This window comes from Corvus brachyrhynchos, unplaced genomic scaffold (assembly GCF_000691975.1).
Source record: "Corvus brachyrhynchos isolate BGI_N302 unplaced genomic scaffold, ASM69197v1 scaffold146, whole genome shotgun sequence".
Taxonomy (NCBI): Eukaryota; Metazoa; Chordata; class Aves; order Passeriformes; family Corvidae; genus Corvus; species Corvus brachyrhynchos.
The window spans coordinates 1,717,199-1,733,807 of record NW_008238960.1 but is presented as its reverse complement, the minus strand read 5'-3'; the positions used below and the strand labels follow the sequence as shown (position 1 = coordinate 1,733,807).

The window sequence follows — 16,609 nt, the reverse complement described above, 5'->3', positions numbered from 1 at the left end:
TCCCTGCGGCTCTGCTCTCTCTGCCCCTGGGCTAACGTTTCGGGGTGCTGCCGGGTGGATCACAGTATTCCAGAGACTCATCACACGTGCCTGCCACAGTGGCTTCTCTACAGTGGCTTCTCCACGAGTGCGTGATGCACTTTCAAAGCTGAGACTCACAGTTCATACTTCCATATTGAAATATATTTTTAATAATTAAAAAATATAATTTATGCAAATTGAACATAAAATAGACTATGAACAGTTAGCTGTTGTGTTGGATAGAAGATACTCTCTGTAATTGTCCCTCATTTTGATTTCTTTAGGTGTAAAAACATAGTCATTAAGGTTGGAAAAGACCTCTAAGATTGTTGAATCCGGTGAACAGCCCCACTGTGTTCACCACTAAACTGTGTCCCCAAGTGCCACATCCACAGGCCTTTTGAACACTTTTGAACACACAGCCTGACCACGCTTTCTGTGAAGAAATTTTTTTCTAAGATCTAATCTAAACCTCCCCTGGAACAACTTGGGGCCGTTTCCTCTGCTCCTGTCACTTGTTACCTGGGGGAAGAGACTGACCCCCACCTTGCTACAACCTCCTTTCAGGTAGGAGAGTGAGTATCTTGTGTTGGCATGATCTGTCAGCCGTGTCAACAGAGCAGCACTGTAATCCTAGCCACTGTGACACCCAAAACAAATCTGCAGACCTTCAGAGCTTTTCTTAAAGAACGGATGACACCACCAAGACAATCGGTACAGATTTCATTGTCTTTCTAAAGCACTTAATGTGATCAGAGAATTAAAATTTCAGCAAGTCACTTAATGATGGCTGAGAAGCAAATATGGTAACACCTAGATTAGGTTTCTTGCAGTTTCATAGTACTAGGTGGGACAGTTCTGGCAATACATGAGTTCTGAGGCATTTTTCTTTACCTTGTGTGATCAGCTATATTTATTAACAGCAGTGAGGTCACTGTAATTTTAAATAAATGGTGACTTGCTGATTTATATCAGAAGATCCATACAGCAGTAAACAATACCATTTACATTTAATTAGTTTTATTGAACCAAAGGCAATTTTATTTGCAATGAACTGCATGTTATGATTAAGAATGTATTTTAATGATCTTTAAGTAAGGTGAACAAATGTTGCCCTTGACCTAATAGAGGAGATTTTTCTATGTTATTGATAACTGTGGTGATTTTTAAATTGTGAAATGCAAAAGAGAACGTTTTCATTATTGTACCATCACAAAGTCATTTTCTGACTTGCAGTGTAGAAGGATGAAATGCATTCTTCTCAATTATTATTTTCAAGTATGAGATAATTAAATACATATCAGTTTTTTAAGAAAAATCTCATCTACTGTTATATAAGAATAATTTTTTTACTTTAGATTCAAGCCTTTCATGTAGTTTTTTTTAAATCTAGAACTGTTAAAATCCCCACCCAAATGTGTTTTTTGTCTTGACTAAGAAAATAACTAAGGTCATTTGCCCTTATTGCATCCTAAAAGAGATGTAATTTTAGATGTAGAATACTGTTTCCATTGAAGGTATCAGTAGAACTATTTGACTTCAGTGAATTAGCAGCTCAATGTATTAGTATGAAAATAAGTCTTTATTGAAGCTGAGTTTCACAAATCCCCCATTAGTGAAATCATTAATAAAAAGTAGTTGCCTTTTATAAAAATAATAGAATCAAATCCTTTGTTCAAGGTAATTTCCCTTTCCCCTGCTTTTATATAAGGGAAAGCAATGACATAACCTAACAAGGTAAAATTTTTCTTGCCAATTGACCAGAAATGATATTTACATGTACTGTTGCTTACAAATCTTGATGTCTTTCTCTTAAAGTCACCCTCATGACTTCTTTCAGGACATTGAGAGGAGAAATTCACAGCTTCCATACTGGAAAAGCAGCACTCGGTGAAGAAACACCTTTGTATTACAGTAACCTTTGCTGGTTGTTGAATGGAGTACATAGAAAATTTGTCTTCTGTAACTGTATCATTCTTCAAGTTTTTGTGTCTTTACCTTGTATTATAAAACTACTGTATTTTATTGGCCTGAGAATGGTGTCCATTTGGAGTACAGAACACTTGGCTACAGAAAATAAGAATCTTTAACTCTTTTCTTTACCCTATTAATGAAAAAAGTACTTCAGAAGTCTACTGAGCACAAGTAATATGGTTTTATGTCTTTCTGGTACTCATTAATGAAATGCCAATGGGCTAACACCCTAGATTTCCCCCAGAGCATCATTATTTTTAGTTTTAGGAAAAAAATCCCACACACTTCTGGAATACTATGCGAGTTGTAGCTTGTAGCATTTCAGAGTAATGCAAATAATGGTCAGGGAATGTGCAGATCTCAGTTTTTCACAAAGATAAGTAAGTTTGTTTCAGAGTTGAAATTCAAAAAGGAAAAAAAGGAAAACACAAAAATTTAGGTGTTAAATCAGAAATACAAAAGGGGAACTTAAACATAAAAAGATACCAAAGGAGTGTGGTAGATAGAAATTTTTACATTTGAAATGTAACAAAGGACAACATCACAGTAGAAAAAAATAGAAAGATTAGAAACCAGAAAAATACATTACTGTACAAATGCCAATTTACTTTAAAAAGGTGGATATTTCTACTTTCTTTTATTTTAATTTTGCTTCCCACTAAGGCGTTCTTTGGAAAGAGAGAAGTTGACGCATTTCACTAGCAGTTTTTATTGTGTGTATGAGTATGTGTGTGGTATTAGTTTTCTTCTGTGCTATCCGCTACTGAGAGACTCTTTATTTTTCTTTGCATAATAAAGCACATAATAGCTTGGATTAGCTAAATTGTAGGTGATAACAGATTGGAAAGAAGTGAATGATGACGATATAGGACACTACATGTGTATTAGTTTCATATGAATTATTTCTCGTGAACCTGTTGAAAGTACGTTGGAAGAACAAGGATGCAATGAATGAACTTTGTGTGAAAGATTTCAGTAAATGCCTAGTGCTTTAAGATAAAGATAATTTGTGAGATTCAATGTTCAGATTTCATTCATGTTTTTAAAACCATATGAAATATAAAGTGTGTGTGTTTTTTGCAAGCTATGAGAGAGTTCTTGTCTGCAGAGTATAAATATAAATGCATTATTTATAGAGCTACACATTTTTAAACTAGTCAAACATATTTCATAAATGTACATTAGATTTTAAGAAAACATTCATTTTGATAAGGAAAAACAAAAAAATAGTGATATTCATCAATCTAGCTATTGTATCAGAGAAACTGAATGATATAAATATGTTGGGCTTTACGACATTAATACAGATGGATAACTGCACCTTTAGTTAATTTTTGTACTGTTCAAATTGTGAAACATTCTTACATTCAAAATTATGGGGAAAAAATAATGGCCTACTTTTAAAAGTAACATTTGAGCCAAGATGTGGTTATATGTCCATGAAAGAGGCTGTGAAATTAATTCTGCTTTTGAAGGCAGCACATTCTAGCTAGCATGAACAGGGTATTGTACCTGTGTAATTTGGTCCCCAGAGATGGTGTTTGATTAGCCTTTTGCAACATTCGTCTAGTAATAAAGGATGGAGATAACCCAAATAATTAGGTACTACATACAGTGGGAAGGTGTACAACCTTGCATTTGATCAGAGGTTAGAATTCTTTGGTCGACTTGGACTTGGTATCAAGCATCTGCTCCTCTCCAGAGTAGAAATTGGGTTGTTGTGGATCCATGCATGAATGGTCAACTCCTCTTGAAATCTCTTAGCTGCTGTTGGTCCTGACCATCTAAAAAGCAGCAAAAAGTTTGGTTTTGTGATTGAAAAAAGTTCTTTGTATCAGGGTTTTAGTCTGTAGTATTCTTTCTGTGGAAGGTGGATGTTTTAGAACAATTATCTGGTGAAATAATTGTTTCAGAATTTTAAGGTGAACCTCCCTGGCCCTCTAGGGACAGCTCTTAGGATCTAACACTCCTCAGATTTATCACTTTTTTGTTGTTGTTTATACTATACTGCCATCTATTTATAGAGTAGTATCTTAGGAGTTTCCTATTCTTCTTAGTTTTAGGATAGGAACATCCATGGATTGTTTGCTGTCATGAGTAGTGGTACCACATATATTAGATCAAATTTTATCAGAATAGTTTTGATGTATACCTGACTTTAAACATTTGAATAATCCTGTTGATGTAGCCAGGCTTTCCTGAAGCTGATGGGGTTTTCTTATGGAGTTTTCACAGAGGTGCTAGAGCATTGAAGAGAACTTGAATCAATTTCATTGTTTCCTCTTATACTCAGTTGGCTTTGTCCTTGCTGGAAAAGTACTTTTTTTTCCAGTTTCATTAAAAAAACCCAACCAACAAACAAACCATCCCTTCTCCCTCCCCCACTTTATCTTTAAAAGAACAAACATCTGGAAAATATTTTAAGATTACACTATTATTAATTAAAATGGGGTTGTTAAAAGAAAACAAATTAGATAAAATATATAAGTCATGTTATAAATGTAAACCAGTTTACTTTGAACTATCAACACATTTAGGATATCAACTTGGATCTGATTCCTCTATAGCAAGATGTACTGGAAAAAAACACCATGTTTCTTAGTCGGGTAAAAGTGTGTGACCTTAGTTTCAGGTGGGTTGGTGGGGGTCATAAACTGGAATCTTTACCAGGTCTTCAAAATACATTATTATATTTAAGTTTAAGTAATACTAAGTAGATTTATCTGTTTTACAGGATCTCTTTTCAATCAATGCTTATGTTTATGCTCAGAAGCCACAGCTGGATATCCACAGTTTTGAGGGTACCTTCACACGGGTAAGTAGTGTATGTAAATACAGTTCTACTTCCCTATTTAGTACCTCAGTGTACGTGAAATGTACACTTAGTGTCAACATTGTATCAGATCTTTCCTTGGCTTTACAGCATTATTTTTTCCTTTTTTCCTGCCATGACAATACTTCATATAGAAGATATCCTGTTAAACATGTATTGCAGAAAGCTAATGCATAAGGAATATCTGAAAAAATCAGAATTGGAGAGTTGAATATTTGTTGGTTGACATCACTTTAATCTTTTTATGTGAAACTCTTTGTGAACAGTATACTTTGTTTCCAGGCATCTAATGTATTGTTCATATGTCAAAAACTGACAAGTTGAATAATAACAGTAGCCTGAGACAATGCATCTGCTAGTTTATGTGCAATAAAAGTGTGCTTTTTCTGCTGTAATTCCAAAGTTCAGTTTTCTCAAAAACTAAAATAAAACTAACTACTTATGGGAGCTTTTTATTGAATCTCTTCCCCAGAGATAATTATATTCAAAACTGATTATGAAAATAACAATGCAATATCTGTGACTTGTTTCTGTTATTTTCAAAAGGAGGCCTGCTAAAGTTGACCCTTTAAAGCAGTGTCCTAATAGGTCGTAATTAGTTTTTTTAAAATCAGTTTACAGCTTTGTAGCAGTATGTTAGCAGATATAGTGATTGTTCTGTTTATTTTAGCCAAACTCAGTGGTGTTAGACTCATTCCTCTTGATAGTTTGTTTCTAAAATAATTTGATAGAATTAACTGCTGGGGAGGTAAAGAGAAGGGGTTTTTTACCCGTGACTCAAATAGGTAATAGATTTTTTTCTGTAATTGGAATTCCAGTTCACAATTGTAAATACACTGATGAATGAGATATTGCAGTTGCTGGCTCTCAAAGACCAATTTATACCAGTTACATAGTCCATGCTGCCTACAAAGTAAATGTCATTTGTTCACACCTTCTAAAGCAGCAAGCAACAGTGTTTACTTAAACCTTGTATTGACCAATTGTTCAAACGAAACTTCTATTAACAGCTGTAAATTCATATTATTCCTCTTAGTGACTGTGCGCTTTCCTAAATATATATTGAAGTCTTTGGAATCTAACAACTCTGGTATAAGTAATTGAGACATTGGGAAATCATCACAATCATCCGTGTTGCAGGTTCTGTTTGTACACGTCTTAAGAGCTGTATGATTCAAACATCCTGATATATGTAAATAACTGTGGTGCATTTTATGGTTTCAGGATTGCATATATGTTTTTCTGGATGCTTCAATAGGAAGGATAGTTTACACTGAACTTCTGTGTAAAGCATCTGAGGGCATTGCCCTCAAATTTAGTTTACAGTGAATCACATTAGATATTTTTTGAAGGTTGGTTTTTGTTAATGGTGTACCTTCTGCATTGTGAAATGTTGTTTTAGGACACATGTTTACTGATTTATCTTTCTGCTTTTGCTGTGAGCCCTTGCTTCTTACAATAAATCCGTTCTTGCATCTAATTTCTATTTTATGTTAAAGCAAAAAAAATTAGTGTGCTTAGTGATGCTAATGCATACATTTTTTCTACTTAAGCATTGGTGTTCAAAGAATTCTTCCAGGGGTAGGTTGACAGGGTAATAGCACATTGATTTTTCTTTTTCTTTTTTCCCCCCATTATGGAGACAGAGTACTAACAATGTAAAGGACAAACTTAGATAATTTCAAAGTGTGCATCCATAAAACAAACCAGAAACTTGGGAGCATGGTGCTGGAGTTTTTATGAGTGAGCAAGTTCTAAGTACAAATCTATCCACAAAAAACCTGAGAGCTGACAGAAGATACCTTTTGCAGAACACCTGCGTAACCATGTCAAGAGGCATAAAAGCTTTGCTGTACTCTACTGATATCTGCCAGCTTCACATGAAGTTGTTTTCCATTGTTCTCCATGGATTTTGGTGTGTTACGTGCAGTCAGTGCATGAAAGTCCTTGCATGATCATGTCTGGCCCTTAAATAATGGCATAAATTAATTCCTTTCCTCCTTTCACATTTACTAAGACAACCTATCAAAACACAATAGATGAACTAAATTAGTGTTTTGTGGAAATTTATGAGATAGCTTTATTTGTTCTCAGGGCATCATCCATGTCTTGGCTGAGCTTATTTTTAAATAATGGTGTACAGAACAAGGATGTAAACAGATATAACTACTAGAGTTTCTCTTCTGTCTGGTGCTCCTCTGTAGGCTTGATAAATGAGGGAGCTATTTTATCAATGCTGAAAATCTGTAAAAAGACAATAAACAGTAACCATACTTCTTAACCCAACTTTTACCAGTTAGAGCCTAAAGGGTACTCTGGAGCATTACATCAGTGTGTATTGGCATAGCCAGTATTATTTAACCTTTGCTTACTCTGTATAGAATCATGGAAAGTCTCTCTTGCTTTTAACCTTGGCTGTTTTTTGTTTAAATTTGGGTTCTTCTTTCACTATTCCCTTATGAATATTTTCCTTTTAGTTCTTCTATATTGCAGCTCTGTGCTGTCCCCATAGTCTCTTCATCTATTTTGGGAATATATCTTAATTTTTTTATATTCTAATAGAAATCTTAGAAAACAAATGCCCATTGAGTTTAGTTCAACTACTTCAATAAGCTTTTTTTTTTTTTTACTATGGTACAGAACTATGTTATATAATATATGTAATTTTTTCCAATATAGCATCTTGTCACATGCTTAAAAAAAAACTACCCTGATGCAAAACCTGGTGCATGTAGCTGTATTCATTTCTGAATAGAATCTCTGGCCTGATGCTAATTATACAGATGTTTTCTTGGATAAGTCTTGTATTTTAGTAGAGAGAACGTTAAGTCATTTTTTTACTTCACGTTTGCTGTTAAAGAATTACCTGTTTTGAAGCAATAGTTGTGTTCACTTCAATCTGGCTTACTTTTATGTTGCCACTGAAGGGAATGGTATTTTGTTTTGCTACTCCTTTTGACTCCCCTTCCTTATGCTGGCAGTAACAGCTATACAGGCAGCTTGACTAGGGAGCTAACGTGTGGAACCTAATCTGACCCTGTCCAAAACACATGGCAGGAAGAGGAACAAAGCCAGAAAAATTAACTGTGGGGTTGGTGTGGGGAAGGAATCTCTTTCACTGATTCAAGTAAATTAATTAGTGTGTATTCTGCTTCCCTACAAAAGTTGATGGGGGTTGTTGTACTGCATGCTGTAATGCAGGAACAGAGCTAGAAAAGGTCAAATAGAAGTGGTACACTGGTTCACTCAAGGATTAGGTGTTTAGTCTCAAAGGTCTCTCTTGTTATTTACAAAAATTTCTAAAAAGTTGTAGCTTTGAAACCTTTTAAATGACTCCTTGAAATTTGTCATGATCCTTGGTCAGCTGTATTATGAATTCATGGAAGGACTTTATGAAATCAATTATGAAAGGGCTGAGAGTAGGATATATTCAATTTTTATTTCACTGATCATCTTTCCTTTTTCTCTGCACATGCAAGAGCAACAGAGTAATTTCTGAATAAGAACTGTAGACAGTTTAAGCCTCTATGATCAGTGATGTACACGGATTAAAAAACTGAGCCTGAATATGAAGCATGAATATAATACTGAACTGCACTATTCTGGTAATTAAATTAATTCAGAATTCAAAGACCAATAAACATACAGCTGCCAAATGAAATTCAACCCAGCAGACCTTAAGTGGAAACTTTGTCAGCTGGACAAAGAAGCCCTTGTATGTCAAATTTCTGCTACGAGAGCGAGTGATGGATTTCATTTATCCGAAACATTCATTGTTCTGTTTGTGTCAGAAAATTTGCAGAAATTTCTCCTTAACACCTGTCTGGTCTTACTCAGGAATTGCAGTTCTTGTCCTTCCCGCTGCTTCCCTACCATCTCTCCAGAAGTAGAAATAAAAGTAGTGTGAAACAGCTAAACTCATTACCCATAAATGCACCTTATATTTTTCATTTGAGTAACTTATGAGAAAAGAAAAATAAGGTTAAGTCATAATCTGTTTGGGCATGGAAGGTGGTGGTATTTGGGAAATGGAATGAACCGTAGAAAGCTGAAAATGTTAGGTGAGGGTATAAAGACATAAAAGTATCATAATGAAATAAGCAGAAGATAAGTGATTGACCAGACCATTCTGTGATGAGTATGAGTGGAGAGAGAGCTCATGTGATGTTTTCCTATTTCGAATTACATAAAAAAAGGTATTTCACAGTGGTAGACATTGGAAAACTGACTTTTTCCTGACGCTGTTGTCAGCTCTCCCCAGTCATCACAGGGCTTTTGATTTCTTCTTGTAATATGGAAGAGTTTCACAATTCACAGTCTCAAAATCTGCTAACTGAAGAATAAGGGAAAACAAAAGATTTACCTGGCTTAGTATCCTGTTCTTGACAATAGCCAGAAACAGAGTGCTGGGAAGGAGAATACAACTAGAGTAAGGACACGGTAGTACCTCCTGAAAAGTGTCATCTGTCTCTTAACTCAAGATGTGGGAACTTCCTGAGTTAAAGCTGGTTTCTCTAAGTAACCTGCAATGAATTTCCCTTCTTTAAACTTACCCATGAACCTATGTAACCTTTTAACATTCAAATAGGAGGAAGTTGCACAGGTTAAGTACATATTTAAGAGTGATTGCCTATATTTTAATTTTACTGACTTTATGACTTCTTTCTTCTTCAGTAAAAACAAGCACTATCTATCCTTCCTTTTTAGGTGCCTGTTTCATAGATGTCTGTCATATTCCCCATTAGAGGTCAGGTTTGTTCAGTCATATCTAGTATGGAAGCTACGTTGACCTCCCTTATTGCTCTTTTTGAACATTTTCCAGTTCTTTTTACTTTCTGTTTGGAATAAACACAGAAATCATCACAGAATCCAAATAATTTGGGAACGATTGTAAATCAAACCAGGAATCTAAGCATTATGAGTTAGGAGTATAGCAAATAATTGTTGCAGTACTAATTCCTTGGGTAAGAATCAAAAAATAATTCCCCTTTATCTTAATTTAAGGCTAATCTTATAGAACAAGGATGATTCTTCACAGAATCAAAGAATATTCTGAATTGTAAGGGACCCATAAAGATCATCAACTCTTAAGTGAATGGCTGGCCCATAATGGGGATTGAAGCCACAACCTTGGCATAATTAGCACCATGGCCTAACCAACTGAGCTAATCCCAGGATCGTCAGAATATGGATCTTGATTCAAAACTTGTGATTTTCTTCTAAGGGCTAATTCCATATCATCCCTCTCTTCCCCTCTGTTCTTGACAGAATGGTTCTCCATGCCTTTTAAACAATGATTTTTCCTCGCTTAGGAGAACAAGAAGTATAGTTTCCTTGCTATATAGGGATCTCTTGATGTACGCACAAAAATTTATGTGTTTAGTTGGAGATTTTTCTTTTTTTAGAAACAGAAATTTCTATGTAGCTCATCCTGTGCTTGGTGATTTCAAAATAGAAATGAAAAATGGGCATAGTTTTGATTATTGACAATATGTAGAATTTACTGTGTACTTTGATAAATGTCGTCCCCCCTTTCGTGCAAAATGTTTAGCACCAATCTGTAATTTGATCAAATACGCTTGATTATCCTACCTCCTAAAGTTTCCTTTAGTTGTAAACAGCACATTTTACAGCTGCTAATGAGTAACAAATCTGTACATGCTCCAAATTGATTATGAGAGATTGTGTGTTTACAATCTGTGGATCATTATGTCTTGGGAGGACAGAGGGGAGGAAGAAAAGGGGAAATTTAAAGTAATCATGGAAGCAGTTTTCTATTGGAAGTATTTTCCCAAGAAGTATGTATTTTGTAAGTATGTGGTAAGATAATACAAGACTGCATTTCGTTTTAGAAGTCTAAATATTTTTCCCTGAAGTTTATATAATGTTGATCAGGTGCAAAAAATGATGATGACCATAACTTACTATATGAATTATGGATTATTTAAATACAGAACATGGTGATAATTTTTGGGAGTTACTGTTCATGACTCATTTTAACTGCATGCTATAACATACTGTTCTGCAGTTTGATATATCAGAGGAAAAGAATATGTTACTTCGAAAATAATTTTGACTAGTTCTTTTAGTATGATTGGATAAAAGTAATATGAACTTCAAGCATGATTTCACTTTTTGGAAAGTTATTTGTGTCTGTGTATGTGCAATGAATGCTGTTATACAGTGATTGATACAAGGATGCAAGCTTGGATACAAGGATCCTGTGTCAGTTATTCAGATGGTTTGACATGGTTCTTAATTTTTTGTGCTGGTGATTTACTTATTAGCTGTTCTTACTTTTAACAGGAGGACAGTGATCCTGCAGTTCATGAAAGCCTAAGCATAGAAAATACATTATGGGCAAGCACTGTTGTTGCTTCGGGTAAGTGCTGCAATACAAAGCTGATAATGTGTCTAAATACTTCCATGTCAGTGTGTCCTTATTTTTCAAAAGCTATTAATATTTCACATTGTAAAATACTTTTATCTTCCAGACTATTAAACTGTTGCTTTTCTGCTTTCCCATTACTTTCATCATGCTGCTCAAAATATTTTCATACATTTTTAATCCCTCTTAATAGCTTGGGGCTTTTTTTACTTAAATTTTGCTCTTTCAGTAGTGCAGTCCCTTGTAGCCCACTGAAGTCACTGACCTTTTTGATTTAATTAAAACTTCAAGTTGTAAGGTGCTCTGTTCAGCTCACAGTGTATGCTTTTCCCTGCTGAAAAGCAAGGGTGGTTTTGCTTTTTTTAGGAGTTTTTCTTTTATGTATACTCTGTGATTAATATCTCCTATTAGGCAAAATCTTAATCAGAAAGAATAGATAAGTTATAAAGTTATGTAATTTTAAAGTACTGGGATCTAAAATTACAAGTATTAGTACCATTTCATATATGTCCCTGATACTATAAATGAGTACACATTATTACCTAGATGCTGTATTCAGACTTTAAGCCATTGTAACTTTTTGGTTTTTAGAATAGAAATTTATTTTCTTTCATTTTTGCTCTATGTAAGAAAAGTCAAAAGGACTGTGGTTATTCTTCTGCATGAAAAGACTGAAAATAAGGAATTGGGAGAGCATCATTTCTGAAGAGAACTAGGATTTAAGATGGGGAATCTGAACAGCTGGGAAAAGCCAAGAAAGGGGAAGAAAGTAAAGAACTCTCCAGCTAAATTATAAATTAAGTCCCTGCTATGAAGACTTCTTACATCAGTGAGGGGCCTGCTGGAAGGCTGTGGGGAAGAGATTAACTCTGAGGAGGTAGCAAAGGAGTCTGTGACTGACCGCTCCTTTCCCAAGTGCTGAAAAGATAGTTATGTTCTTTGATTCTTAGTGGTGTTTGGTTTGACTGCACTGGAAAACTATTCTCACTGAAACTGTTCATGGACAATGCCTAAAATTGTCTTCAGGTTTTTAACTTAGGTAGCCAAGATCTTTAACTTTGTATAGAAAGACACTTCTCATGAGTTACAAATTTCAATACTGTGTAAACTTGGTTTGAGTTTGCTTTTCCTCAAATCGAAGTATGGAGGAAAACTACACTCAGAGTGTGCATTTGCAAAGTCAGTAATTCTGAATCAGTACATTTGAATTTTAATTGAAAGCTGTTCATGTTTTCATTTCCATGGTAGATGATTTTGTTTAGAAGTATAGCTATTGACTGATTGCTCTTGATCTGCTACCTAAAGTTGGCACCCATGTTAATGGAAACAGTGCTCCTTAAAATTTGTACCTTAAGATAAGTTTGGGGTTTTTACTTCTGAGGTGTCTTGTGAAAGTTTAATTATTTATGAAGGACTTTAGCTCATTATTAATGATGGCAGTAGAAAAACATAAGATAATTCTCTTGTTGAAAGATAGTTTTGAACATTGGAATAAGACTTTAAGGCAGACTAAGGGCAAACTCACTGAATAATACAAAGTAAAAATATTGAATGGCTCTTCAAGACTGCAAGCCCTTCTGAAGGGAAAAATAATGTGATCAAGAAATTAAAAATGGTTTCATGGTGTGCATACAGAAGTTAGCTTGAATTCAGGTACCAGAGAAAAATAATTTCCTTCAGTAACTGATTTTGTGACATTAATTATATCTAACCTTTGGCATATCATTCATTTCACTTACCTCATTTCATGTATTAACTACAATTTAATATAGTGGTAATGTTCTTCTGTCATGTAAGTGCTCCTTGTCCTGTATGGCAAAAATCCAGATCTTAAGAATTACTCAGGACCTTGGTGGATGTAATTTTAGCATTTGATAGGATTAGCCCTTTAGCAAAAAGTAGGAAATTATTGCCTTCAGTCTGTTGCTTATCTAATAAGGCATTTATAAGTTCTTAGAGGTACACTGTGCATATAGTCATGAGGAAGACCATAAGGTAAAATATCTAGCAAATTGTTAAAATTAAATGTTCTAGATCTGGTTGATAACTGATGTATCATTCAGTTGTTTCCATCTCACTTCCAAGTCGAATGTACATAACTAAGTTATAACACTTGATGCCAAGGTAATTAAATTTGTTTGGTTTTTTTTTTTAAAGTAGACTTCATAACTGAATTTCCAAGATTTGTGACAACTGAAAATCTTAATAAAAATACTGGTCACTGTCTGACTGCATTATAGGCACATATAAGCTGTCTTGCTTAAACCTGCTGTGGAAGGGTATCAAAGGGTGACTCTGCCTACAGAAGTTTGCAAGCATCTCTGCATTCCCTTCCCTACTATGATCAGTCACAGCCCTTAATTATATCTGAAGAATGTAGTGGGAGATTATGCTTGTGCATAGCTTCTACAGACAAGTGACACTAGGATTCCATGAAAACAGAACAATAAACAGCCCATAGCATGTGAAAGTCTGCAGTTTTTCTACTCTGTAGACAGCTACCTCACCCACACTTGTATCTGATTTCAGTGTCCTTAGTCTCTAGGTACATGGTTTTGTTACACACAGGTATTTTTCACCGAGAAAGTCTGTGATGTCTGTGTGCAAGGCCTAATAATTCTGTTACTATTCCACTTTGGTTCAAGAGAGGGGGTTTGAGGCCTGTGTCCAGGTAGTGGGGGGTAGAGTTCTGCCCCACAATGTTTCCTGTACATCTCTTCGTTTACCCTAAGGCTCTTCGGTATGACAGTCTTTAATGCAGTCTAGCTTGGAAGGCTGCTTCCTCCTGTGCTCTCTAAGCAGCCTAGTCATCATCTGTTACTAAGCCAAGCAAACTTGTTACTCATTGGGACCCTGTTATGCCCTTGCCAACCCCCTTGTAGGTTGTTAACAAAGTGTTGTGGGTCCACCTGGCACTATTATCTTGACATATTACTGACTGATGGTGTCAGTCTCAGGAGTGGAGACAGAGAGCTACATCACTGATGCCCAGGAAAGGAATATGTACCTGAGTTGCAGATACAAAGCCTTATTTAATTTTAAAAATGGTTTTGCATAGGACATACAGGACAATTATTGGGTGAGGGGGCTCTCCTCCCTGTGATTAATAGATGCTGCATTTCCTGATACTCCTCTTTGACATATTACAAAAAACAGATTGCATCAGGTAGGATAGCCCACTATGTCCAGGATAGATGCCATTGCTATTTGTCAAGGTGATACAGAGGGCCAAGGTTAGGCTGGGAAAAGTGTTTGGGGAATTATGTGGGGGAATACCTCAGAAAACTTGAGCTCTGGTTGCTGATGGCCTGACAGTTCTAGAAGAGAGAGACCACAAATCAATAATTTTGCAGATCAGTAACAGTAAATTTAAGTGTATAAAGACTTCAAAGAATCTTATCAACTGCATCTTGAATGCAGATTGCCAAAGCTCATGAAAATATCAGGATATTACAGTAATGGATTCTACAGAGAAAAAAAAGCACCTGTTGCTAGAGCAGTAAAAGTGACAAGAAAATTATTTGCTATAATTTAAGACTTTTCTTCATGAATTTTGGGAACCAAAAAATTGATTCAACAAAACTGTGTAATTCCAAACAACTCAAGAATAAACTATTCCATGTCATTTTTATATCAAAATATAATGTTTAGGAGAGTGAGATTACTCAAATTTGTACATTTGGAAGGCGGTTACTTTCCTTGGATTTAGTATGTCTCTTTACCCCTTAGAATAACAATAAGCTTAATGGGGGAAAAAATGCATTTTACCACACCTAATATATACCTAGTTTCAAAATTGATAGTTTAGATATTTAAATGGAGATTCCTAGTGATAGCCAATCTGCAGAGTTTTCTGCCCTTTGCTGTGATGCTCTGACAGAGATCTGGTGACTGTCTGTATGATGTTTATCCTAACCCTAGAAAGGACAAAGATTAATATGCCTGGATCACACTGGAAGCCTCTGTCAGGGATGGAAATCAAAAGCTTTTCTCTCAAGTCCAAAGCATGCAGTCATCCTTTTGCTATTCTTTAATAAGTGAGATAGGAAAAAATATTCTGACTTTTCTACTTACAGGCAACATTCCAGCAGGTTTTTAAAAAGTAGCAGTAAGGCACAGAGTCTCTGTCATTCTTAATATCTGTATTATCACTGTGGAATTAATAACAGTGCCTGAAGGAAAGGCAATTTTGGTTACTGAAAACTTGAAAAACTACTGTCCCTGGAGAAACACTTTTAAATAAAAACAAATAATTTAAACCACTGAGTATTCTGAAAACCTCTTTGTTTATCTTCAATTAAATTACTTCTCTTTCAAATCAGATGTACCTGTGGCATCAGTGACTGTGGTGTTTGTGTTTATTGCAAGCTTCAGTAGATTTCATTTCAGAAAGGGGAGAGGAAAGTCAGCAGTTAAATTTTAAAATGCCTCAAAAGGTCCACTACAGTATGGACTCTAGCTTTTTGTTCTCCACTTGTGGTAATGATCAGTGTGGTTCAAATGCTGAAAAAGATAATGCAGCTTTCTGAGAAACTTGCTGAGATACCTATGAAGAGAAGATTTGTATTAATGAAATTTCGTCATCATTTTGGCAGGTGTCAGTCTTGTGAAGTAACTTCAGATAAAATCAGGACAATTTATATAACTGCACAGCTGTCAAAAGCAGTATTTTCTGCCAACTCCTACATACGATTTTAATTAATTTGAGCGCACCCTGGTTTTTCTATGGTTCATGTAGTGCTTCGGAGATACCAAAATTTATATGATCACACACCAGATTCAGAGTATGCCTAAATATTTGTGTGTAATTCTTCACAAGTCTGCTTTTATTTTTTTCTGGCCCACATGTTTGTTCTAGTGGTACCTTGTAACTTCTCTTCCCTTCATTAACCACTCCACTCATACCAATCAGTGACTGCCCAGTGTACATGAGACCCAGTTTGCAGAGGCCCCGTACATAAAGATCCATGAGTCACTGCTTTTAATAAGCTGAGGCTTGCAGTGCAGCTGTGCTTCCAGAAATCCCAGATTGGATTCAGTTCATTTTATTGGACACCAGAATTGTCCCTGGTGTGACCACTGTGGGACAACACACTTCAGATCTAAGGAATACTTATTTACCGCTGATATTGTGCTAACACCAGAAAGTTTAAAGACTTAGATAAACAACTTGTTATAAGCAGCAGTTTAGTCAGGTCTAACCAAAATTCTGCTCTAAGTTCAGTAGTCAAAATGGAATTTATCTGACTTTCACCTTTGAAACCAACTTTTCAAGGAGCAAAATACGAGACAAGTAGGACAGTTTGTTTTTCTGAGCTGCAGCAGCCTAGCCAGGCGAAACTTTGTAGAAATGTGCCATCTGGAATGTAGAGTCCTCCCCAACTTCTATTAAA

General features: G+C 35.5%; 1 protein-coding gene across 2 annotated transcripts in view; it reads left to right on the top strand.

Moving 5' to 3' along the window:
* ATP9B (ATPase phospholipid transporting 9B (putative)) overlaps nt 1–16,609 on the top strand; it is a 145,915-nt gene that overhangs the window by 57,874 nt on the left and 71,432 nt on the right. For both annotated transcript variants that reach the window (XM_017738617.1, XM_008637125.2), the window contains exons 8-9: nt 4,730–4,810; nt 11,135–11,210. In XM_017738617.1, the coding sequence (XP_017594106.1) occupies nt 4,730–4,810; nt 11,135–11,210 (157 nt within the window). The remainder of the gene's footprint in view (nt 1–4,729; nt 4,811–11,134; nt 11,211–16,609) is intronic.